Raw genomic sequence first — 26,749 nt, forward strand, 5'->3', positions numbered from 1 at the left:
GGTAGAAGTACACAATGAAGAGGTATAACACCGACTCATAAGTAGAAAACACAATGTAGAGATATAACACATGCCCACAGGTAGTAGTATCGTTGACGAGATATTGCACTAACCCACAGGTAGTAATACTTTTGACCAGATATTGCACCAACCCAATGGTTGTAGTACACAATAACGATATCACACCGACCAACAGGTAGTAGAACACAATGAAGAGATATAACACCGACCCACAGGTAGAACACAATGAAGAGATAGAACACCGAACCAATGGTAGCAGTACGATTGAAAAGATTTAACATCGACCAAATAATAGAAGTACAAATGAAAAAGTTATAACATAAATACAAAATGACAATATATAACACCGACCCAATGGTAGTAATATTAATGACATGATTTAAATGTGCTCGAAACCATATATTCATAGTCGAAAAGTACTAACGATTATTAGTATCTCAAAAATAATGAAAAAAAGTTAAATTTATAATTTACAAATCGTGTTGATATCTGAAGATTTCTTAAGTATTAATTTCAAAGTAACGTCAGGTACTATTTACCGAGCTAGATATTTTATTTAAACATATACAGAACATCAGCAGTGGTATTAACCAAGTGATAGTAACTACTAAACTTAAATTTAAAGAAGTCAAAGCTCATTTGACACACAAAATGTACTAATCGTAACCGATGCTCGAAGTCCGAAAGAGTAAAAAAATATGAATAAGAACATACTTGTATTGAATTCAAGAACATTTCAAAGTATAACTTGACAAGTTCTGCTTCTTTGCTGACATTATCAGGTAATCCTATAAACACAATATAATGCACGCCAAATAATGGAATCAATACCATTGTTGATTTAGCCAGCCTCCTGAAAGATAGAAAAAACTCCTGTTTTTATATTAATATGTACTATGATTAAATGTTCATTCCAAATTGATAAAGTGTGAAGAAATAAATTAGTTAACATGAAATATATTTATCTTTGTCTTTAACTTAAATGCGAAGGTGAGACCTTAGATTATAGTTTGCTTCATAATTGATATGAATTACAATTCGGAATTGGCAAGTTGAGATTTAAACTTCAAAAACGGGAGATTTCAATTTTTCTCATTTCGATCTTTCGATTTCTATGTATTAACATTCCAATAGCGCCTGTACATGGAGTATACATCCCAGAGTTGATACGATATTCAAGGAATTACGTTTCCTATCATGATTACCTTATTAGAGGAATGTTTATTATTAAGAAGCTTTTGAACCAAGGGTTTAATATGGTAAAGTCATCGCTTTGAAAGTTTTACGAATGCCATGATGATTTTGTTGACAGTTATGGTATATCTGTGTAACACTTGTAACAACAACCACTTCCTCTTTTGTTCGATAGTAAAATCATTCATTTCGACTAATCAACGACCGTTTAATTACAATGAGTAACACGATGTGTCCCACTTGTGAAATATGGACTGCTTCACCTTTCGAAGCATCTGATTATTGGGGAAGGTTCGTGTTTTCAAATCTTAAGTTTTGTGTGTAGTGTTGAAGGACTGTTATCTTTTCTTCAATTTTCTTCAATTTTCTTTTTGGCCAAGGTGTTGTCTGTTTTATTTGACTAATGGTTTTTGGTTGCTCCCTCCATTGAAAGTTTGCATTTTCTTGCATAACAGAATTGTCATACTTCGTTGTTATGGTTATCGTTATTGATAGTTAAATTGATTTAAACTAAAGTTTTCTTAAATCGCTTGTTTTATGAATTAATGAATTTACATTATTGTGGTTGTGAGTTCATATTGGCTTTGCATTATTCGTTTTAACACACAGAAGACTTAGTATCTAATGTGTTTTAGAATTGTAAATACATGTCTTGTTTGATTGAAATTTGCAGTTATAAAATTTAGAAATCATTTAAAATTAGACTAATTCCTTGTCCGGATTTTGCTATTATCTAGGTCCTTTTATTTGTTTGATCAGCTCCATCAACGTTTGTATTGGGTTTTTGATTTTCAAAAACGTTTGCCTCGAAAATCACTGAGAAGACAGTAATTGTCGATACGCACATCTGCTGCAGTATAACAAGTACCTTTTTTGTTATGAATAACTTTTACAACATCTTTTAATCATCAAATGATAACAATAAAAAAACAAACCTTATATAAACGCAGTTTGATATAACGATAGTACTCAAGAAGAAATACATATATTCTTATATATTAAATTGGTCGTGTAATTACTAATATAACAGCGACAGACAGACGAGAGCAATGCTGATTTGAAATTATCCAGTTCAGGACAACATTGATAAAATGAGAAAACATCAAGGTGTACATATACTTTTGGTTAATCCGATAATAACTGGCATGTTGGGGGAACTGAATCGGTATGCTGTGATACAAAGGGACGAATAATATAAAAGAGACAATAACAATTCTCAAGTCGGAACAGAGAAAATAAAAAGACTGAGCAAAACAAACCCTCCTTCTAAAATGCGGGTAGGATGATACAGAAGTTGGGGATAGGGGTCCATTGACCATTTCCAGGGAAAAGAAAAATTCGAAAATGCACAGGTTTTTCAAATATTTCTCTTTAAATATTTATTTTACTTAGATAATGATAATATTAAGATATATCTAGATCTACTTATAAATGAATTATACATGTTTTCATATATACATATATATAATATAAGTGTGTGTGTAGTATGATAGAATACACTACTTAACTGTAAAGGTGGAAACAGATTGAAAACATATCTAAAGAATTGACAGGCTTTTCAAGATTAACTACTTATAAGCAAAATGTTTTACTTTATAAAAAAACAATGACGCATCTGCAACTACTAGTTGATCTAGATCTACTGATGAGTATGATAGTTTTGGAATTTTTCACTTTGCCAAATACTAATTACATTATTTCATTAGTATGCTAAGCGGTATAGTATTTAAATAAACGAGAAGTTAAAGAATAATTTGTTGTAAGCAAAAGTAAAAACATTTGCTAAACAAATGGAATTTAACATAGATTGCCTTTCAAGACATGAAACTTTACTTTCAAAACATGATTGTTATCCATTTAAGAAAATATTGATAATTGAACAATATAAAATTATGGGTAAGAGTAACATCTGAAAGACCAATATGGAAATTTCTACTCTCAACCGACCGACTTACTTAGTATAAAGAAAACAAAAAAAACTAATATTATAATAACTTATTCAACAACGATCATTAATCAAATGGAAAATGGTATAATATTAAAGGGTATATTGTAAAACTGAATTTTGCCAGTTTTCCTTATGTTCTATCTAAAACCTCACCAGATAGTATTTGAACAAACATCGTAAAATGCAAAGTATTGTTTCTATGTTGTAATGTTACACTATTGTTTCAGAAAAAGGGTGAATATTTGGTACCATTAAAACGTTTAAACCCGCTGCAATTGTTTGCACTTGTCCTAAGTCAGGAATCTGATGTTCAGTAGTTGTCGTTTGTTGATGTGGTTCATAAGTGTTTTTCTTTTCTCATTTTTTATATAGATTAGACCGTTGGTTTTTACATTAGTAATTTTTGGGGCCCTTTATAGCTTGCTGTTCGGTGTGAGCCACGGCTCCGTGTTGGAAACCGTACTTTGACCTATAATGGTTTACTTTTATAAATTTTGACTTGGATGGAGAGTTGTCTCATTGGCACTCATACCACATCTTCTTATATCTATATCTTATGAAAGAAAGTATGTCTTATTAGTTTCTTTAATTAACAACCACCTTCTGTGCATATCCTGTAGTGTTACACATGATAAAGGAAAGAACATGTCCAGACATTTATTTCAAGAAAAATATTAAGAAATGTGAGGAATTTGAAGTATCATTCGTAGTTTTATTAAAATGATTAGGAACATCAGTTAAGATGTGACATCATCGAACTTACCCTGAACAACACGACTTGTGTCAAATGTGGAACAGAATTCACTTTACCTTTCCAGAGCACCTGGGATCACCCTGGGTTTTGATATAGTTTGAGTTGCTCAGTCTAAATTCATATGTAGTGGTTTGAAGACTGTTATATGTCTGTTTGTTGTTACGCTTTTATCCATGGGTTTTATTGGTTTCTTTCGACTTATGAATTTTGGTTGTCCCTTTGGTATCTTCCGCCCCTTTCAGACTATGAATATCGACAAACATGCGGGAGATACCAAGGGAACATTCCCCAAAATCAATTAGAAAATCAAATAAATCGATTTTCTGATATGTATGAAAGGTGATGTTAGGTAACTTTAAGGACAACAGTTGGATTTATCATTATCAACCAAGAGGAAAAAAACTTGAAGGAATCACATGAACTCTAATCGGGGAGTCAGTATTATAAAAATCCTACGAAACAAAACAAAAAAACAATGGACACATTAAAAGGTGATTACAGTATAAATATATAGACATGTTTCTTCACAATAAGTCAAAATTTAAATCACCCTGACTCTAGAAAAGGTACCAATATATTTAACATATACTATCAAAGATCTGCCAATATTATCAAATTTCCTAAATGACAAACATAAAAAGTATAAATAAAGATAAGCATGAACGAATTTCCTGACATTAGACGATTGTGTCCTTATCCCTATTGTGCCATTTTGACTGACTGTGAATTCGCATGGCGGCTGATTCATGCTAGCTCGAGACGCTTACGCTGTCGACGCACCCTGTTTCGCTTCATTTGGATTTCATTCGATTTCCTCAGATTTTGATTTATTTTGTCTTGATTTGTTTATTCTAAATGGTCTTAATAATTTGAACACCAAATAACTACTGTTGCCTCTAATTTGGACACAATATTTGGCAGGTTAAAAGTTATAATCTCAATCAAACGTGTAAACGAAATAAATCATGTGTCCTTAACCCTATTGTGCCATTTGGACAAACTGTGAATTCGCATGGCGGCTGATTCATGCTAGCTCGAGACGCTTACACTGTCGACACACCCTGTTTCGCTTCATTAGGATTTCATTCGATTTCCTCAGATTTTGATTTATTTTGTCTTGATTTGTTTATTCTAAATGGTTTAAATAATTTAAACATCAATTCACTACTGTTGCCTCTAATTTGGACACAATATGTGGCAAGTTAAAAGTTATAATCTCAATCAAACGTGTAAACGAAATAAATCATGTGTCCTTATCCCTATTGTGCCATTTTGACTGACTGTGGATTCGCGTGGCGGCTGATTCATGCTAGCTCGAGACGCTTACGCTGTCGACGCACCCTGTTTCGCTTCATTTGGATTTCATTCGATTTCCTCAGATTTTGATTTATTTTGTCTTGATTTGTTTATTCTAAATGGTTTTAATAATTTGAACACCAAATAACTACTGTTGCCTCTAATTTGGACACAATATGTAGCAGGTTAAAAGTTATAATCTCAATCAAACGTGTAAACGAAATAAATCATGTGTCCTTATCCCTATTGTGCCATTTTGACTGACTGAGGATTCGCATGGCGGTTGATTCATGCTAGCTCGAGACGCTTACGCTGTCGACGCACCCTGTTTCGCTTCATTTGGATTTCATTCGATTTCCTCAGATTTTGATTTATTTGATCTTGATTTGTTTATTCTAAATGGTTCTAATAATTTGAACACCAAATAACTACTGTTGCCTCTAATTTTGACACAATATGTGGCAGGTTAAAAGTTATAATCTCAATCAAACGTGTAAACGAAATAAATCAGAAACACGATTTAAACGCATTCAAGATTAATGTTATTAACACACGTTTTAAATGCTGTACAGGGCAATATATTTTTTTATAACATTGAAAGCGTATGTATTCTTCATATAAAGTCTTTCATGTTTGCCTCTTCATTTTCTTGCATTACGACATTTTGTTATTTGACCCGAAATATATGGTCTTTTCATAAGTAATTTCCTGCCGAAATATCTTATATGTATCTTGGCTTTCTTAATGTTGGTATTGATTCTGCTTTTACTGTTACATTGTATGACAATTCAGTTTGTATAGCCTTGTTACCTCCATATCAAAAAGTTTAGGCTAGTTTTGTAATGATTATTTGACGCGGTTCCTGTTAAAAAAATTAAGTTTGGGTATTAAAATTATGTGATCTGTTAATCTATTGTTGCTACCGCCCTTGAATTGTGTAGTTTTTAAGACAAAACGTGTATGGTGTAATATGAGGGTACATAGTGCAATGGTCTATGGTGTAAAACTAAATAATATATAGTGAAAAGCTAATTGATACATAGTGTAGTGATGTAAAGTGTAAAGGCAAATAATAAACCATGCAAACGGTGTATCTACGATTGGAAACAGTGTATGGTCTTTTCCCAAATATTAAGATTTGTAATCTCACACTTCTTTTTTAAATAATTGAAGAAAAGGTAGTTTTTATGCAATATAATGTATGACTCAACGTGTAAAAGGAAATTGTTCAAATTCTAATTGTGTTTTGCGTAATGTGACAGTTTTTTTTTTTTTTGGTGAACAGGGGAATTGTGTAACTTGAAAGTTTACACGTAACAAAAACTTTCTTATCTCTAGTTGTCCTGTTAAAACAACAGGTTATTATTTAGTGATTATGCCTACGTTACTTTTTTGTAACTAAGATTTATGGGCTTTCTAGTTCCTGTCAATTTTTTTTCAAACAAAAAATTCTCTGGATCTGAAATTATCAAGATTCTTGATTTCATGATTGACAACATATTTGTTACGTTTGGTCAACAAACAATCGGCATTCCCATAGGAACCAACTGTACTCCTCTTCTTGCCGACTTGTTTCTTCATTCATAGGAGGCTGACTTCATACATGAACTTCTTAGGAAGAAAGAAAAGAAGTTAGCAGTATCCTTTAATTTCACTTTCTGCTATATAGATGATGTTCTCTCACTAAATAATTCCAAAATTTGGACGCATCTATCCCATCGAACTTGCAATAAAGGATACAACAGATACAGTTAAGTCTGTCTCATATCTTGACTTACATTTAGAAATTGTCAATGAGGGTCGTTTAAAAACAAAACTTTACGACAAAAGAGATGATTTTAGGTTCCCAATTGTGAACTTTTCATTTGTATGTAGCAACATTCTAGCAGCGCCTGCATACGGAGTATATATTTCCCAGTTGATACGATATTCCAGGGCTTGTGTTTCCTACCACGATTTCCTTGATGGGGTGTTGCTGCTCACAAGGAAGCTATTAAACCAAGAGTTCCTAGTGGTGAAGTTGAAAACATCCCTTCGTAAATTTTATGGACGCCATCACGAGATGGTTGACCAATATGGAATATCTGTTCCACAGATGACGACGGATATGTTCCAATTGTTCCAATCTCGTCCCCTTTCTTCCGAATGTAACCTACCGAATTAGATATATCACCGGGATTGTACTACATGAGCAACACGACGGATGTCACATGTGGAGCAGGATCCGCTTACCCTTCCGGAGCAACTGAGATCACCCTAGTTTTTGATGGGCTTCGTGTTTCCCAGTGTTTGGTTTGCTATGTTGTTTTGTGTACTGTAGTTTGAGTGATGTAAATTCGTAATGTCCTGACATCGTGCCCATTTTGCTGCACCGACTTGATTGTAAATATTCCCTATGTAAGCAAAAAAGTAGTTTCATTGTTTTATTCAATTATTTCTATAATAAATCGATCCCTATGGCAGCCACTAGATTTATTTTATCATAACTTGTTCCTTTTTATTGACATCTATAAAAACATATTGAGAACCTGAATTCAGAATCAATATATTTATATACATTTAAAAACTGGTATATGTCAGTTATGATGCTTGAAACTTTGAAACTTACTTCAACAGGATTTGGTAATCAACAGGAAATAAAAATTGAAAGATTTCAAATAATTTAAATCAAAAATATTTTTCTATTTGGTAATTTTTCACTAACAGTTACAAGACAAGCAAATACTTATAATTATGAATACTACAGATTACTTTTTCAACATTCTTTCCCTTGTTATTCCCTCTGTATGACAAAACAATTTTCAGATTCCTCAGCAGGTTTTGAGGGAATAGTCTTCTTCGCTTAATAGCAAGCAGGATTTACCAAATAAATGGGGAATGTGTCCATGCGACACAGATGAAGCCCCCGCTTGCATATAACGTTATGAAGGGACATAACTTAAGAACTGTAAACTTAAGTCAGAGAACGGAAACGAAAAATTCAGCAATTTTGACATTTGTAAAGGGGCATAACTCTAGAACGGTAAAAGTAACGCCACAAAAATTCAAACTTGATCTGTGTTTTGTGGTAATAAGCATTGTGCATAAGTTTCATAACATTTGATTGAGGCATACTAAAGGTAGAGAACGGAAACGAAAACTTCAGCTATTTTTCCATTTGTAAAGGGGCATAACTCTAGAACGGTAAAAGTGACGCCACCAAAACTCAAACTTGATCTGTGTTTTGAGGTAATAAGCATTGTGTACAAGATTTGTAGCAAACTAAAGTTAGAGAACGGAAACGAAAAAATCAGCATTTTTTCCATTTGTAGAGGGGCATAACTATAGAGCGGTAAAAGAGACGCCACCAAAATTCAACATGATCTGTGTGTTGTGGTCATAAACATTGTGTATAAGTTTAATAACATTTGGTTGAGGCAAACTAAAGTTAGAGAACGGAAACGTACGGATGTACAGACGGACAAGGGTAAAACTTAATGCCCCCTCCGTTACGGCGGGGGCATAAAAATTACAGCTGTTGATTAAAGCTATAATGTCAATAGAAAGAATATAAAAGAGGATCGACAAGATCAACATACCATTTTTTTTTTTCTTTTAAATACTCATATAAGGGGTCTACAGATACATACTGTGATGATTAACTTGATGAATGTCCAATGGAAAGTCCAGAGTTTAACATTCAAAAGGCAAGTCTGCACCATACAATCATGGCAGATATTTTTCTCGCGAAAAACTACTGACAATTTCTATCCCCGTTATCTTAATCAAATTTCTAAGAAATAACTAAGAACTGTGAGTGAAATTCATATTCAGGTTTGTCAATATGTCCGTTTGTAATTTCGTCCGTTTAGAGTAATTGCAAAACAATATATGTCAAAAGGATTGATGTAACAATTAGGTTGAATAAAAATCTAAAACACGTATCCATGAAAAAATAATGGATTGTTTACACTTTCATCGTACTGTTTCTTGATTTTCAGGCACTTGTGTCATTAGGTAAAAAAAAAATGATTATGCTTCAAACATAGAACAATAACAAGTAACAAACCACACATAAGCAGGGATTCAACACAAAGTGCATTGCAGTATATAGCGTGTGTGATGTGTTAAAAAAACAAAGAACGTGTTAGGTATTATGCAGCATAAATGACATCAACATAAGTATATCTACAAACAATTATATTACTTTATACATTTAGTTGTTTCAATATATATGTAAATTTAAACCAAAAAATAAAATGTTCTCATTTTAGTGTAACATGTAATTTAAGTATCCAATTCATTCATGTGATTCAAAATTTGTAGTGCAAGGCAAACTTTATTTTTCTTTTAAAGGATATATATGTATATATGGTCGATTTAATGTTTTTTTTAACAAAATATCATTTTAGTTTTAAATAATCTATATCTTGATGCCATTTTTAAATTTACAAACCAGTTTAAATATGGGAAAGACCTACAAAACAATTCATATAAAATACCTTTATAAAGAAAGATTCCATGTTTAACTTCATTGGCACTAATCACTAATAGCTTAAAATGTCGCAGAGGTAAAACTAATACAAATATATATTAAGATACACAGAAGGGATTCCAGTAGCCAATTTCGTTCCTCTATTAACTATGGACTTTTCCAGTATACAATGTAGTCCAATGTTCATTACATATAGTCATCTTTTACCTTTTTGTTTGACCAATTTGTTAAAATATGTGAAAAAAAATGTCAGAACGCTTTCAAAGTACCTTTTTACGCAATGTGCAATATTACAAATGTTCTATTTAGGATTATATTGATAAGTGTTGTAACGTTTTTGAAGACATCGATGGTCTCCTTGATCATTGCAATTTTCATGGAATATACATTCATCGCATTCCTTGTAAGATGCTTACTTATTACGCCACTCATTTGACAAATATCAACATCCGTTTTGTAGAAATAAGGAAGGCGTGGTTTTATGAGAAAAAAAGAAGACTGTAAAAGGAAAATATTGAATAAAGCTTTTTAAAACGGTGACGATAAATCTTTACAACAGTAATAGCTTAGACTGGCAACTCAAGTCTGTAGAAGGAACCTTAATGGTAGATGTATGTAATGAAACAAACTCCAATTCCATCATGGAAAAAAATGCATTTACACTTTAATTCACAATTATTAATATAATCATTGAAAAATCAAACACATATCTGAAATGAAACAAATAGGAAAACAAAGATGTGTCGTCAAAACCTATAGCATCTAGAAAACTTATACTGATGCACTTTGATACAACATATAACATAAGAAATTTAAGAAATAGTCCCTCTGAAAGCAATACTGAGTAGTTATGAATCAGCGCTTACTAGCTAGCAACTCGTCTCTGCAATAAAATAACGTTAATTTACTCACCTGTACCTGAATTTCTTCGTTTCAAATGAGTTGAATGCAGTTAATTTTGTAAATAAAACTCTAATTATATTCAAAAAGATCATGAAGTTTATCTGAAATGAAAAGATTTTTTTTTACAAATTGGCATAGAGAATCAAATCGTGAAATTAAAAGTTACGAAGGCATATAGACTGATTTTCGTTATATAATCAATCAAATAGCGTGGATTATAACCCTATTATACCATAATATAATCTTACTTTAAATATAAAATAATTATGTATCAGAATATTAGATTATAGTAAAGTGATCTCGACCAATGAAATTGTGGGATTTGGTGTTTCTTAATTGTGAAGAATGAATGTAAATCATGTTCTTAGTAAGGTGTTATCCTATTGTTAAGACCTATTTACAGTTCAAAACACAGGTTTTCTATAAATGAGTTACAACTTCCTCGAAACACATTTATCAGATTGAAAGGATTTGTGATTGAAACTGACTAAAATTTGAAAATTAGAAACAAACGAAAAAATCAAAATAAGTTTACTGGTGTAGTAAATTGGTACCGGTAAGGTTATTATAAGAAAATTATTAATAACTTCAAATTACTGAAAAAGTAAACAATATCAAAGCAATGCAAAATAAAAAGAAAAAAACAATTTTTCTAAATTAAATATAACCTAAATCTTTAGCTAATAAGCTTACCAAAACTCAGATTACTGGATCTCGCATGGTAAAATTAGTAATTTTCAATAATTTAATAACATAAAAAAAACAGGAATTCAATTTAACTTTGGAATATTTTTAAAACTTGAAGAAGCATTTCATTTGAATATTATCATGACATAATGAAGTAGTTTTTGATGTAGCTGGACCAAATAATTGTCCGTGAAATAAAATTTAGCTGTAACTCTAATTTTTTATTTATTGATTTGAAGCATAAAAAACAAAAATATAATTCCTCGCTTAAATACTACATGATTTACATTCATACTTACAATCAGGAAACATATTCAATTCCTATCGTATCATTGTATACTGATGTGTCGTCTAATATCTAAAACACAATTTACTATTTTTTTTCTAAATTATAAGAAAGTCCTTACATCACTAAAACTAATCCATAAATGAAATGCCTAAAGAGGAAGTCATGCATTAATCATAAAATTCCACTGACAATGATAAAATTCTGGAAAACAACCAATTAAGAGATCATTTGAGACTTGAGCACTTTACGTATTCAAAGTATGGAAGAGAATGAGAATGATAATCCCTTTCTTCATGATAATTATTCGCTAACGCTCGTACTTAATCATGCAGACAGGGATTACCATTCTCTTACATATACTAAGTCTATTAGCTGTTATTGACATTTTGAAATCGTAGAACTTTCTACTTACAGCTACAGATAAAACAATTGGTCCTCTCATAATCCAGAAATATCCAGGACGGGTGTGAGTGTTCCAACAGCTATAAAATATAAAACAAATTAAACGAAGTCACCGTTAAAATTCATTTACTTATTTAAACCCTTTTTTAGTAATGAATAAAAGGAGATGTGTATCTGTTTTATTCCATCTTCTGAAAGACAATAAGTGCTGCTTGTTTTAGACGTACAATGCAAATTATATAGGTAGGGTGTGTTGCATCTTCTTCAAATAAATGTTTGTTTACGCAGAACTGATATACTGGAGAACTATATTATGTTCTACATTTACCTTTAAGTAAAAGTTTGTAATAAAAGACAACTTACTATGTATTTTCGTGTAGTATCCGGACTATTACCCATGGACCAACAAACAAAATCGGCGAAACTGTAATAAAATAAACATAAGATCGATTGAAAAATATCGCTAAAGAAACCAAACCGTGTTAGATTCAAAATGAAAATCAATGACAAATATTGAAATTATTAAATTTCTTTAAGTTCAGAAAACAAAAAGCATGCAGGATTTTAATTGTATAGTACACACAACCCATGTAATCGCTTTGAAAAAGTCATGTCAATGATTTTCTTCGAGATAAAATGTTGATGTTTCATGCAGAATAATGCGATTATTTCTGGAAATACAACTATCTCATATTTAGTTTTAACATGAACATATTAGATAAAATCCTGCTAGTACAATTTTTAGGGTTAGAAAATTTCAGTTTCAGATAAATGTGTCGGATAAATGGTTAAAGTTTCACGCTATGGTATAAAATTAAACATTGTTATTTCAATAAATTGGAAATATTTCCATGTAAAATTTTGTAGATATAAGTTCATTTAAGCATCAAAGTTTAAAGTCGCATTTTTTGCGCCTGTCCCAAGTCAGGAGCCTCTGGCCTTTGTTAGTCTAGTATGTTTTTTTCAATTTCAGTTCATTTATATGTTTTGGAGTTTAGTATGACGTCCATTTTCACTGAACTAGTACACAATTTTATTTACGGGCCAGCTGAGGACCACCTCCGGGTGGGGGATTTTCTAGCTGCGTTGAAGACCCATTGGTCGCCTTCGGCTGTTGTCTGCTCTTTGGTCGGGTTGTTGTCTCTTTGACATATTCCCCATTTCAATTCTCAATTTTATTCATTTGCCTTAAAAGGTATGTTTTATATACCGCACTGCTGGACGTTGCCTTACAACACAAAACATTATCTCAAGTAAGAGAGATTAAACCTTTAATGTTTAGAATCAATGTGTATTGAATATTTACTTCGAATTTTACTTCTTTGTGCAATTCTATGAATTTAAGTACAGATTAATCCACATTCAAACACCGGTATGATTTGTACTAAATTCACATTCTTACACCCAAAAGTAATATATCTATTCCATGTTTTACTGAATTTGGTACCAAAAGTTCAAATAACGAAAACTTGAGAAGCTTAGATCCAATAATACATCGTAAATAAAACAATAATTGTAACTAAACTGCTTGAAATATAAGCAATTAAGCAGTATTGCGTAATAAGTAATGAGAACGAAGGCCAACAAGAAAAATATTTCAAGATTTAATTTAATTGATGTTAGTTGAAAACGCTGAGCTGAAGACTTAAATTGGTTTATCGACTAAATAGCCATTTTAGAAAGTCAATCAGATTCTCTTTTAAAGATTTTAAATCATCTGTTGAATGCATTCCAATTGCATTAATAAAAAGACTACATGCGATTAAAATAATAATCCTTGACTAGAAAACTATTTTGAGATTTGTCAGTTTTTATACATATGATTTTTTAATGTTTCACTTGATATCATTTTACCTATATGTTAACAATTTAAGTATGCAGACATTAAAGCAAAATATTTAGATAAGCTTTTTTTTAATATGTTATTTTCTGCTTCGCCGCTACGCAAGCGATATATAGACGTAAGAGAAAAGACTGGTCGGGGTCGGAGTCTGAATAATGTGTGCGGGTGGAGAAACATGTCTATCTGCGTACTGTAATCTTGAGAACTACATTGCAGTACGTTAACAATCCGGCGCAGTGTGCCGTTCAAGTACAGAGCAGGGTTCATATTCATATCGCATAGACATGTTCTCGTTCTGAATATGCATTTAATTTGCAACTGGACGTTAAACACCCAGCCGTTCATCCATCCATTCATCTTTCCCCATATCAAAACCAATATTTGATAAAAAGGACATTATTTTTTATTTACATTGTGTCATAGGTCAAATTTATTTGTTCAGTGTATGTTCAATGGTGTTAATATGTCCTTTGATTGAGTTAAGCTATTTCAGTTGATATTTTATAGTGTGTCTTTCTATGTTGTGATGTTACACTATTGTTTCAGAAAAAGGGTGAAGGTTTGGTACCATTAAAACGTTTAAACCCGCTGCATTTGTTTGCACCTGTCCTAAGTCATGAATCTGATGTTCAGTAGTTGTCGTTTGTTGATGTGGTTCATAAGTGTTTCTCGTTTCTCGTTTTTTATTTAGATTAGACCGTTGGTTTTCCCGTTTGAATGGTTTTACACTAGTAATTTTTTGGGGCCCTTTATAGCTTACTGTTCGGTGTGAGCCAAGGCTCCGTGTTGAAGACCGTACTGTGACCTATAATGGTTTTCTTTTATAAATTTTGACTTGGATGGAGAATTGTCTCATTGGCACTCATACCACATCTTCTTATATCTTTTTAAAAAAAATCATTTTGTTAAATAGGTATTTCGCTTAATGGTTTGTTCAGTTTCTAAATTTGCTTGACATGAATAATTCTTTTTTCCAGCAATGAAATCAGATAAAATGGCTTTTAATTAATAATACGTCAGTAGTTATAAATTCATTGAATGATTCGAAGTTCAACATTTTCTGAAATTAGAGTTAAATTCTATAATTTTGAATATATATTTGTTGATATTGACATATCTGCACGTTATTTCGAATCTTTTTATCGCATACGTTGAAATGTTTCTTTAGAAATAATTAACATTTGCTTTTAAAATAAGATTTATCGATTGCCTAGGATTTCTTGTAATTATATTGTTAAAATTAAATGTCAAATATTTGTGAATCATATGTTGAAATACACACGCTTGGTTTTTCATATATTTGTACATGTATGTGTGCATATCTTGTTAATTAGAATAACAAAATGGTGATTGTTGATTATTGGTAAAGATTGCACCCATTGGATCTCAATTTCTGTGGATTCACTTATTAAATATTGTGTTTGTAAAAAAATAATGTATCTTTTATATAGTAAAAGATAAACATTTTACGGTAACATTTTGAAAATCAACATACAGTATCTAAACGTCCGTTTTGAAATGTAGTTCAAATTTTTTAAGGTCGCTGTCTTCAAAAGATAAGTATCTGTACAATGTGTCAATTTCTATATCGTTCAGAGTCGAGACTGAAAGTTGTGAATAAATTTCAGACTATCAAAGATCTCTGATCAACACCAAATTCCAATAATGACAAAATATTAAAATATAATTAAACACTACAATGTTGTTCCTTCTACCGGAGAAAGTACCTAAATTCTACAGATTAAAAAAAAAGAATGAGAATCAAAGTTTAACACGTAAAGATAAATACCATCTTAGCAGTTTGTACCATTCCTGTTCACATAATGACGTTATTTGTGTTTGGATTGTGTCGGACATTTTTAATGAAGCGTTTATTCTGAATAAAATACGCATAACTAAACGTTCAAATTGTTTGGTTTATATATTTGAGATTGTAAAAAATTAATTGAAAAGATTTAAGTTAAAAAAAATTCATAATATCAAAATTTAAAAATCAGTGTCGTTCTTTGTGAGGTGTTGACACGGGTTACATCGAAATACCTGAATCGAAGTGAATAAAAACAACTCATTTATATTTTTGAAATTTTGCATATAACTTCTCATAACCTCACCGTTTTGATTTTTTATTGCTGATTAATTTGCTGTTTTTAAGCTCTGTCTGTTTATACTAGTTTTCAAGATAAAAGGCAGAAACGCTAAAAGACAGACATCGTCATTTATGAGCAATAACTGATGTGTGGAGTCATTGATGGTTTCAGTTATTTTGGTAATTTTGAAGATCTTGTAATGCTGAACATTTTTGCTGCACTCAATTTACCTGTATCTTTTGTTTTTTGTTTTTCTTTTTAAATATCAGAAAATCACATGAATTTTTATCCTTATGGTCTGTATTTAGAATGTAGAATGACAAATATATATGGCTTAAAAAGAGAAGCTGTTTGCAGAGGTGAACATTTTGTTAAAGAGGCAGACGGATGAATGTCAGACGCCAATTTTCACGAAAACTGTAACATTGGCCTTTTTGGATGAATTTAGCTTTAACATGCAACAAGAAAGCGTGTTACAAAAAAAGCATATTGACGAATGAGTTAACAGGAAATCGGAATAATCATTAAGTATCAACATTAGTTTCACAACTATATTACTAGCGACAATCATAAACATACCCCATCCGAAAATGGTGAACCATTTTATTCCACTTTTCTCTGAGAACACAGCTACAGTAATTAACATGTTTAAGTATAACCCTTCTACAAGAATCCACATGTAATTTGTTGCCAGTATATAGTGAAATGATGTAAAGAATAATTTGCACACCCAATGCTGAAAACATATATGTATAAAAATTCAATGAGTACGAAATGTTCATGGGAACAGAAATTAACAAAGTGTTTGTATGTTTTATCATGTTCCTTGTCATTACATTAACTACATGCATCTGTAATCGATTGATGGGTAATGCTCTACAGCAGAAGGTGTTTACACTGATGATACGACTGGAATCACTTCTTTGAAAAACACGGCATTCCTCATATTTGTCCGTGTGCCGAGTAATGATACTACATGAAACCCTTGTATAGTACAGTTGGTATTTAAGTTCCAACCTCTATAAACATCTCACATGAACTGCCAGGAGAACTGTTCAAGAATAATCAGCGGAACAGTTCTACTGATACCTTAAGAACAGTTTCTGTTTCGCGCCATCTCGAGTTGGTTGGCCGTTATAGAATACCTGTTTCACAGATGACGACGGATATATTTCAATTGTCGTAACTACAATCCCGTCCTCTTTTCCCCGATTGTGACCTACCGAATTAGACTTGTCACCGGGTTTGTACTTATATGAGCAACACGGCGGTGCCACATGTGAAGCAGGATCTGCTTGCCCTTCCGGAGCACCAGAGACCCCCCCCCCCCTCCCCCTCTTTAATTTTTGGTGGGGTTCGTGTTGCTCAGTCTTTAGTTTTTTGTGTTGTGTTTTGTGTACAGTTGTTTGTCTGCTTGTCATTATTTTTAGACAACTTCATTAACAATATCTGATTTGACAGCTGCTCTAATCTATATAATTTGAAACTGATATATCTACAATTAGATTCTAACAGTTCTACCTTATTACAGATTTGGACAGGTTTACCTTTGAACTGTTCCTGGCAGTTCTACCTTAGAGCAGTTTTGGTAAGTTCTAACCTAGAATAGGTCAAGGGTAGAACTGTTCAATGACAGATTATTCTCACAGTTGTGAAGTGATAGAATTGGTCTTAATTCTATCATATTTTTAATTTTTTTAATAACAAATTTCTACGAAAAGAATACACAACGCATAGTTACGTCATTTCGTTCATATGAAAATATCTGTCAATGTGTTCAATAGAAATAATAATCATTGCTGATGTATATATATTATGAAAAATGAAAAAAAAACATTTAATACTAACTGTTCCTTCGGTAATAAACTCTAAATTGCCATTAATTTCTCGAATATCTGATGGAAATCCAGTTCCATTGACCAACAAATTTTCTTTCATGAAAGATATTGATGCTCTCAGTATAAAGGAGATAAACAGGTGTATGTGGATTATATTCCGAGGACATCGTAATCGTCTATAAATACAAGTAAAACATATAAAAATTTGATTAATTTGGTATATATTTGCATTTCTCAAACACACTTAGCTTACTGATGAACTTATTTCTATTTGAAAATTCAAATACTTACTAAGTTTCGAGCGTCACTGATGAGACTTTTGTTGACGAAACGCGCGTCTGGCTTATAGAATTTCAATCCTGGTATCTATGAGGAGTTTATTTAGAAGCAAAATTCGTACAACTGGTGTTTCTATGTGTATTAAATTTAATGTGTGTCCTTCATTTAAAAAACACATGCAAAGTTAACCTTACATTGTTTAGGTCACTCTATTTAGTTCCATTTTTTCATGTAGCTCATCAAGTATGTGTTACAGTATTATAAAAGAGAATCGATGATGTCAGAGGGATATTCCAATTCATGAGTAAAACAAAAACTGACAACGCCACGCCATTATTATTGTATTGCGTTTTCCATTTGGCTGTAAGATTACCAGATTTTGAAAGGATTGAAGGATTTTACATTGAAATGTTCGGGGTCATAATAATGTTTATTATCAATCCACTACATTCAAAAAGCCATGTATGAATTAATTCTTGTATTCAAATGAATAGTTTTGTCTTTTCAAAGGGAGTTAACACAAGTACAGTTTAATAACAACAATACTACAAAAAGAATGGACTCGGTTATTTGGAACGCAATCATATGTTAAATTTTCAACAGGTATATTTCGAAAAGTTTCAATTTTCCTATGCCGTTCGTGCTTCATTTTGATTAAATTTCCGGGTGTTAATGTATCCTGTTCCTGTACGGTTTGAAATTTACTACCCACAAGAGATATAGGGAAATTTTTTTACGTTATTCTTTTGTTTTCCAACTTACAATTTAGTTTATAATTTCTTGCTTGTTCTGTATAATTTTATTGTTTGAAATATTTGTTGCCGTCAGTACCTTTTTATTATTTCACATTCACATTCGAGATTAAGAGCGGTAGGAAGTGTAATACAAAAGCTATTTGACTAAAATAAAATGTTGATTGTTGGATTTTCATTTGTTATGTCGGAATAATTAACTGAAGAAAGTTCAGAACAACTAGATCCTTGGACAGTTCGAAAGCTAAGCATATGATGGAGATTTTGAAAAAAAAATTGAACGACAGCAAAAAAGATATCGGGTTATCATTGTAATCTCTTTTTTTTCAGCAACATATATATGCTTGCTTTTATTTATATTACTGTTATTTATAACAACATTCCTAATATATAATCTTACGAATACATGCCGATTACAGTATATAGCTCCTAAGCACGTGCAGATTATGGGATCATGACACAAAGTACAATTTGTATTAGTTTTGTACATTTATTATAATGTACAGCTGCCCCTCATTTAGTATAGAACACATTTCGGAAATTTCCAGTTTCACTCTCCCCTTTTTCAGAAATCAAAAAATTTATATATACAGATATGCAATAAACTGTTAACACAGAGATATGTCCCGCCTTTTCTTATTTCGATCGACAAATGAAAGTGTTGAAATTAAAATAACAATACTTCAACATGTAAGTTATGCTAAATATTCAAAGACAATGAACCATGACTGAAGGTACAGAGCCGAAAGTCTCCATAGAAATGTGCCAATGTTAATATAACTGCATACCAATATCATTGACCTACATCTAGTGGTTCCCGTTAAACTGACCTAATCACAAACTAATACATGCAAAAGTTTCAAAGTCAATAGACCATGACTAATTTGGCGGGATTAAATAATCTTCACGGAAATGAAAAGTGCGAATGCTAAATACAACCGCATACCAAATATCATTGACCTACCACTAGTGGTTCCCTATAAACTGACCTAATAACAAGCTAATGCATTGTTCACGACACCGCCGACGCCGGAAACAGCATACATTGTACCTCGTCAAGGCGAAACAAAAACGTCAAGACGTAAATAAATGTTAGTATGCTCAAATTAAATTTTAATTTTACATGTACCCTTAACTTCCGTAAACCCTTTTCTCGTCCACTTAAAGAATGACAAGAAAATCAATAAAAATAGATGTTTTCCATGAATCACCACCCACCCATCACAATATATGATCTCACAATACTTTGTACGTATAAATTATATTTAATAAAATGTTTATTGCGCGGTTTACTTTCATAATAATTTATTAAAATGAAGATGAACTTGAAATCTTTGATAAACAATTGCACGTTAGGAAAATTAGAGGTAATGTAACCAACTGCATACGGATGAGGGTTAAGCAACATCTTTCTTTTTTTTTAGAGTTAGATAAAATCATATCTTAGAATTACTTTTAATTACTTTTAATATTCTGTATTCTATTAAAATAAGAATGAAGTATACCTGAATGTTAACATTATTGCTGTTGCTAACACTAATGACACCAGTGAGATTCCATATCCAATGTTAAACATTAAACGGATGTACGGCATGTGATTCTGTAAAATATAGAGTATAAATAATATTTTTGATACTTATTCTGAAGTGATACCGAACGAGTATAATTTAAAAAAAAAAACATAAAAAAAAAAATTATTGATCCCCGTTTATAAGCTTTTGTTCCTTTTGCAGTGTTTCATAAAAATCTTAGGCGAGGAATTCATTTACTTTACCCGGTCAGATTTTATGAACTTCCCCGTTTTTTAATAAATCTAGGATTAGTGGTCACTGATGAGTCTTTAATTGTAGACGAAACGTGCGTCTGGCGTAAAAGTTGGTATCTATGATGAGTTTATTTTGAACCAGTGAGAAAGATATGATCTGTTAGACGATAATATAAGAAAAATAATCACATCAATAGATATCACATGCTTTATTTTGATTTCGTACTATTTTGATTTTATTTTAAACTGAAGCTGCTAGGAGAAATCTCTGTTTTTTTAGCTTTCGTTCTTTATATTTTGTTTCATACTTAGTCTTATGGCTAGAAATTCATTTACTTTGCCTGGTCTGGTTTTAGGGACTTCCCCTTTTTTGAATTTTACTTGGAGTTCGGTATTTTTTAGTACTTTTTTGAACTATTTGGCATTTTTTGTTGGGATATTATCAAATTTTCGACGTTTTTTACCGTTAATTTGTTTATAGGTTTTTTTTATGTAAGGCCACTGTCTCGCTTACGTTAATCGATTAATGAGATTTGAACATCTGTACTACTGTTGCATATATTTACAATAATTTATGTCTTGTTACTTAATTTTTACAAATTGGACCGACGTTTCTTGTGTATAGAATGCCTACTCTAATCAATTCTGGTATCTCTTCTAGTGCAGACACGTATGGACAATCTCTGTAATCAGTCCACGTAACATTTAAACTTGGATGGAAAAACCATGTTCCGTTCATTGTGCAGAACTTCTTGGCGAATTCTACATAATAAAATCAGTAACATTAGAAAATTTCTATTATTGTCAGACTAATGATTAATAATAACTAACAAAGCAGAAGTTCGAATATGTAATATAAATATTTCAAACTACAATATTATAAAGCATTTGTTTTTTTAAAATCATATAAACATGTTTCAAATCTTACTTTTTGTATTGAAGCCATTAAAATAATTTGGACAGGGTATGGTTACCATACTTCCAGATTTCGTAGGAGGCCAACAAGATATTGTATCCCACACTCTCGTGCAAAAACTATCTGAAAACAGAACCGTTAAAATAGTATAGTAATAGTTCTACATATGGCTGCTACTCATACTTACATGACATGCTTCATGTCTAATAGGAATTTTCAACACATAATTTTTTCATAATTTTATTTACGATGTATCTTTTCTCGTCGATTTTTGAATCGAATATTCTAGACTTAGTGTAAGATTGATTAATCTAGTATAGATACAACAACAATACATTGCTGATCATATGAGCATGAATCGCTCATGTGGCACAATCATGCCATAAGGATATATTTATAATCACCTTCTCGGGATCAAAATCTTTTCTTGAAACAAATTATTCGTTTCAAATATGCTGCTTTCTATGTGCGTTCTAGTGAAATCAAACCCGATAACGATCTTTTCATCTTCAGACCTTACATTACTATGTTTTGTACAAGACAGGAAAAAAATATTTATTAAAAATGTAGGTTGAGGGTAATAACTACAATAAAGAATCGACTGACAATTTTAACGGATACAGTTGGTATTACTTTGAAGTCTTGACTTCCTGAGCATTTCTGTTTCTGTAATAATTATTTGAATTTACTCGTTGCGTTTTGTCTTAAGTCATGGCGGCCATGATGATTGATATACCAAACTATTGGACATAAACTAAAATATATCCTCCACTAAGGATCATTCTCGTCAACTTTTTTAAGATAAGTTAGATATTTTCAGACTTGAAGTAGACTTGAAGTTTTTTTTTTAACACAAAATGCAAATAATGCAGATGAATACAGTTCTAGTAATCAAACATGATTGTATTTTCCACTTCTTCTGATCGGCAGAAAGTACTTTTCGATTTTGACAATTTCGGACCCCACAACTCTGGAATAGCAAATCCGAAACCGTGATTATCGAAAGGTAGCTTACTTTCAACAATCCAAACAAAAGTGTAAAGTTTTAAGTTATTCGATCACATCATAGTGGAGTAAGTGCATGCATAACATGTAAAAATTGACTTACATCTGACGGATTTCTAGAATCCTACATGTATACCACTGGAACGACAAACCAGACAATTTTCAAAATCGACATGGAGCTTACTTTTACCTATGAACCAACAGAGCAAAGTTTCTAGTACACGAGTTAAGGCACTGTATACGTTATTTGACGATATTTTGGATTGAGATGAAATAAAATATGCCTTTAGACCACGCTGAACTGCATCTGAATATCGGAAAAAATATATAGATTTATCATTTAGACATCCAAAAATGGTCCATTAAAAAATGCCTTAAATATAACGGTAAAAATTCGAAATGAAACGGCGACTTTCTTCTAACGATTCAAATATTCCATACAAGTTTCATGAAATTAATAAACGCATTCTCTGATTATTTTACGGTGTGTCGATGGGCGTACAAACGGACTGATAAAAAGACTGACAACGGTATACAATAATGCGTCCTGTGTACCACTACTGGCTTATCTGGTGCAGAAAAAACTGGTACCGTTTATGTAATTATCAATTTTTGTAGGTACATCTTTGTCTGCCTTTTTAACAAATGATTGTAAATGGTAATTGGGACCGAATATATTTGAAAATGGAAACAATGAAGATTTTATTTAGTGATTACGCAAAAGAAACATTCTTTTGGAGAAAAATGAAGAAAGTATATCATGTACAATACTGACTGCAAAGATTCCACTTGATATGTTCTACTTAATATTTTATTATTCCTCTAGTAATCTCTATATTTCAATTCAAATAAACTTTCTTCGAAATAATTTGAAATACGTTTTACTTCTACTATATTTTTTATACAATTACACATTCATTTTTACCCATATATTTCTTTGAAAATTTCAAAATCATCTTTTCCCCACAACAATTCTTATTTTTCAAATAATTGTATCTCAAAATCAAGCACACGGACTGTTTTTCCACACTTTTTGTGTCATAAACATTATCTATTAAAAAAGGAAGTAATACACAAAATATTTTGCTATTTTGAATTTCAGTCACAACTATCCTTAACTGTAACTTTCTCTGATAGATTAGATATATTTATATGTAATCATAATTCTTGTAATGATGACTACTTCCATCCGAAATGCTTCCTATAACTTCTGATATATACTCGAATATTTCCAATTTGCCTAGAATTTGAAACCATTAGCAAATATCATCGGAAAAGATAATATAATTACGTTCGTCATCGTTCTATAAAAAATGGAGTAGAAATAAAGTTCCGGATATTTTTGTAATATTATATTTTTTCAGTTACGTCTGTGTTGTCTATCCTCTAACCTGAATAAAACTTCGTATTTTCATTTCAAAACTTCCATCTTTTTTTTTGTTAAGTTTACTTACAAGTTGGATAATTCACGTGTATCAATGTTTAATGAATGTGGAAATTCTTAGGATAGACAAGAAACGCTTATGATTCTGTTTGGTATAAAGCTTGGTACCAAATACCATGCCAAATTTAATTTTAATAAGTTAACACAACAGTTGCTCCTTATAGAGAAGATACTGCCAACCTTTCCAGGACACCTCAGGTCAATTCCCTGATTGGTGAGATTTTTGTACTGTCTGTCCTCAACGACTTATGATTTTGTTTTATATATAGGTTTTTTTAGATTGCTGTTTGTCTTTTCGTTATTTTGTTTTTGTTTGTCCATTTAGTAGTCCGTCCTTCCTCCACTAATTAAAACAAATATTTGTCCATTTGGTAAATTCTTACTTTGTGGTAATAACCAAAAGAACTTTATATTTGTACACTTAAATGTAAAGTTGTTTAGATGACCAAAATTCAATTGTTGACTTATAAGGTTGGTGTGGTCCAATCTTTGTGAAAAGTATTTATTTGTATGCGTTCTTTGGCAAACATATCATAAAACTAGCTTATCATTGTAGCTCTTTTCGCATATAGAAAGCTCGACTAACTTCTGGTATATGTATAAGAAGGACTGTGCTAACATCAGTATTCGAATGATGCATTCCAAATAATATATTAAAAGTATAGAATTCATATCAAATAAGTAGTTTAAAGGGGCATAAGCTACTGTACGAGATATGAAAAAAAATTAGAATATGATTTTGTTTGGTGCAATCATTAATACAAGTGAAATAATGAAATAATAATTCGCTTTAAGCAGCCAATTTGATTCAATTTTGTCAAAATAAGCAAAGAAAAATCGCTGATGAATTATTCAGTTGCAAGTGACTAATTCGACCTCTTTGAATCCGTATTCATGTGACCTTCAATTTAACCCATTTGCTAGAGATTGGTTAAGCATTATTAGCCTTTAAAAGGAAAAGAATGTCCACATTGAAAGTGAAACAAATGTGAACCATTTCGTTGACTGATTCGATCCACAAAAACATCATTCGTATACAGGTAAAAACGATGATTAACTCATTTTTTTAACCTATAGCATGAAATCAAACAGACCTAGAAAAGTACAATTGCTATCTATTTCTATTTATGTTTATGTTTATATCTGGTTTTGTGACCGTCGTCAGTCTTCGGGGGTCATTTCGATAGTTAATTAGATGGCGTCTAGACTAAAATACACATGAAATGCTGATATATATTATTTAGTACATGCATTGTTAACTGTTTCGTTCAGACTTATTGTAATTTGGATATACATTTTAGTATGTTATAAATCAAGTATGAGAATTTAAGTCAAATCGGTGAATATGAATTTGACAGCTAATGCCCCTTTAAATGTATCTAAAGAAATCTGAAAACTTATCGATACAATATTTATCGCAAAATAAAGAAATAAAATGCTCCGCTGGGCGCAGCTTGATACGACCGCAGAGGTCGAACCCTGAACAGTTGGGGCAAGTATGGACACAACATTCAAGCTTGATACAGCACTGAATTTGGATTGTGATTAAACATTTGACACAGCACAGGTTTCTGACACAGAATGAATGTGGTCTAATAACTTAAGAATTTTTAATTTACCTTTTCAAACCATATCATTATTATTTGCTTTTATATATAAATCAGAAATAACCAATTTAAAATGGAAAATTTTAAAGAAAAAAAAATCCCCCCCCCCCCCAATTTTTTTATCCCCCTTATGATTCATCACCCCCAAACTCAATCCCAGCCTTCCCTTTGTGATATGGTACCTGCAGTACAAATTCAGAGAGATTCATACACTTGAACACAAGTTATTGTCTGGAAACTAGAAAAATGCTTGTTTTTTTGCCCCTTTTTGGCCCCAAATTCCTAAACGTTTAAGGCACTTACCCTCAAACTCAAACCCAGCTTTCCCTTTGTGATATGGAACCTTGTAGTACAATTTCAGAAAGATCCATACACTTACACACAAGTTATTGTCCTGAAACTAGAAAAATTTGATTTTTGCCCCTTTTTTGGCCCCTAATTTCCTAAAATTTTGAAGCAATTACCCCCAAAATCAATCCCAGTCTTCCCTTTGTGGTATGGTACCTTGCAGTACAATTTCAGAGAGATCCATACACTTGAACACAAGTTATTGTCTGGAAACTAGAAAAATGCTTATTTTTGGCCCCTTTTTGGCCCCTTATTTCGAAACGTTTTAGTCAATTACCCCCAAACTCAATTCCAGCTTTTCCTTTGTGATATAAAACCTTGTAGTACAATTTCAGAAAGATCCATACACTTACACACAAGTTATTGTCATGAAACTAGAAAAATGCTTGTTCTTTGCCCCTTTTTATGGCCCCTAATTCCTAATATTTTAAAGCTATTACCCCCAAAATCAATCCCAGCATTCCCTGTGTGATATGGAACCTTGTGGTACAATGTCAGAGAGATCCATACACTAACACACAAGTTATGTCTGGAAGTTACAAAAATACTTATTTTTGGCCCCTAATTCCTTAACTGTTGGTACCATAACCCCCAAAATCAATTCCAACCTTTCTTTTGTGGTATTGAACCTTTTGGTAAAATTTCATAGAGATCCATTCACTTAAACTAAAGTTAGAGTGCGAAAACCAATGTGTCTTCGGACGACGACGACGACGACTACAACGACGACGACGACGCCAACGTCATACCAATATACGACCGCAAAAATTTTTTGCGGTCGTATTAAAACCTTTACGTACATTCGACTGCTTTTCCAAGTGCTCGTAGATTGAAATAATTTTTATACGAAATAGTGTCAGTTCACCATGAAATGATATAACATCTAATATTTTTGAT

General features: G+C 31.8%; 1 protein-coding gene across 2 annotated transcripts in view; it reads right to left on the minus strand.

Annotated features, from left to right (window-relative positions):
- LOC127730477 (secretin receptor-like) overlaps positions 1 to 26,749 on the minus strand; it is a 131,885-nt gene that overhangs the window by 6,556 nt on the left and 98,580 nt on the right. For both annotated transcript variants that reach the window (XM_052238903.1, XM_052238904.1), the window contains exons 5-13: positions 21,461 to 21,571; positions 21,167 to 21,294; positions 20,273 to 20,367; positions 17,747 to 17,912; positions 16,478 to 16,634; positions 12,332 to 12,392; positions 11,979 to 12,048; positions 10,606 to 10,691; positions 736 to 874 (exon numbers count right to left, since the gene is read on the minus strand). In XM_052238903.1, the coding sequence (XP_052094863.1) occupies positions 736 to 874; positions 10,606 to 10,691; positions 11,979 to 12,048; positions 12,332 to 12,392; positions 16,478 to 16,634; positions 17,747 to 17,912; positions 20,273 to 20,367; positions 21,167 to 21,294; positions 21,461 to 21,571 (1,013 nt within the window). The remainder of the gene's footprint in view (positions 1 to 735; positions 875 to 10,605; positions 10,692 to 11,978; positions 12,049 to 12,331; positions 12,393 to 16,477; positions 16,635 to 17,746; positions 17,913 to 20,272; positions 20,368 to 21,166; positions 21,295 to 21,460; positions 21,572 to 26,749) is intronic.

This window comes from Mytilus californianus, unplaced genomic scaffold, assembly GCF_021869535.1.
Source record: "Mytilus californianus isolate M0D057914Y unplaced genomic scaffold, xbMytCali1.0.p SCAF_2, whole genome shotgun sequence".
NCBI lineage: Eukaryota > Metazoa > Mollusca > Bivalvia > Mytilida > Mytilidae > Mytilus > Mytilus californianus.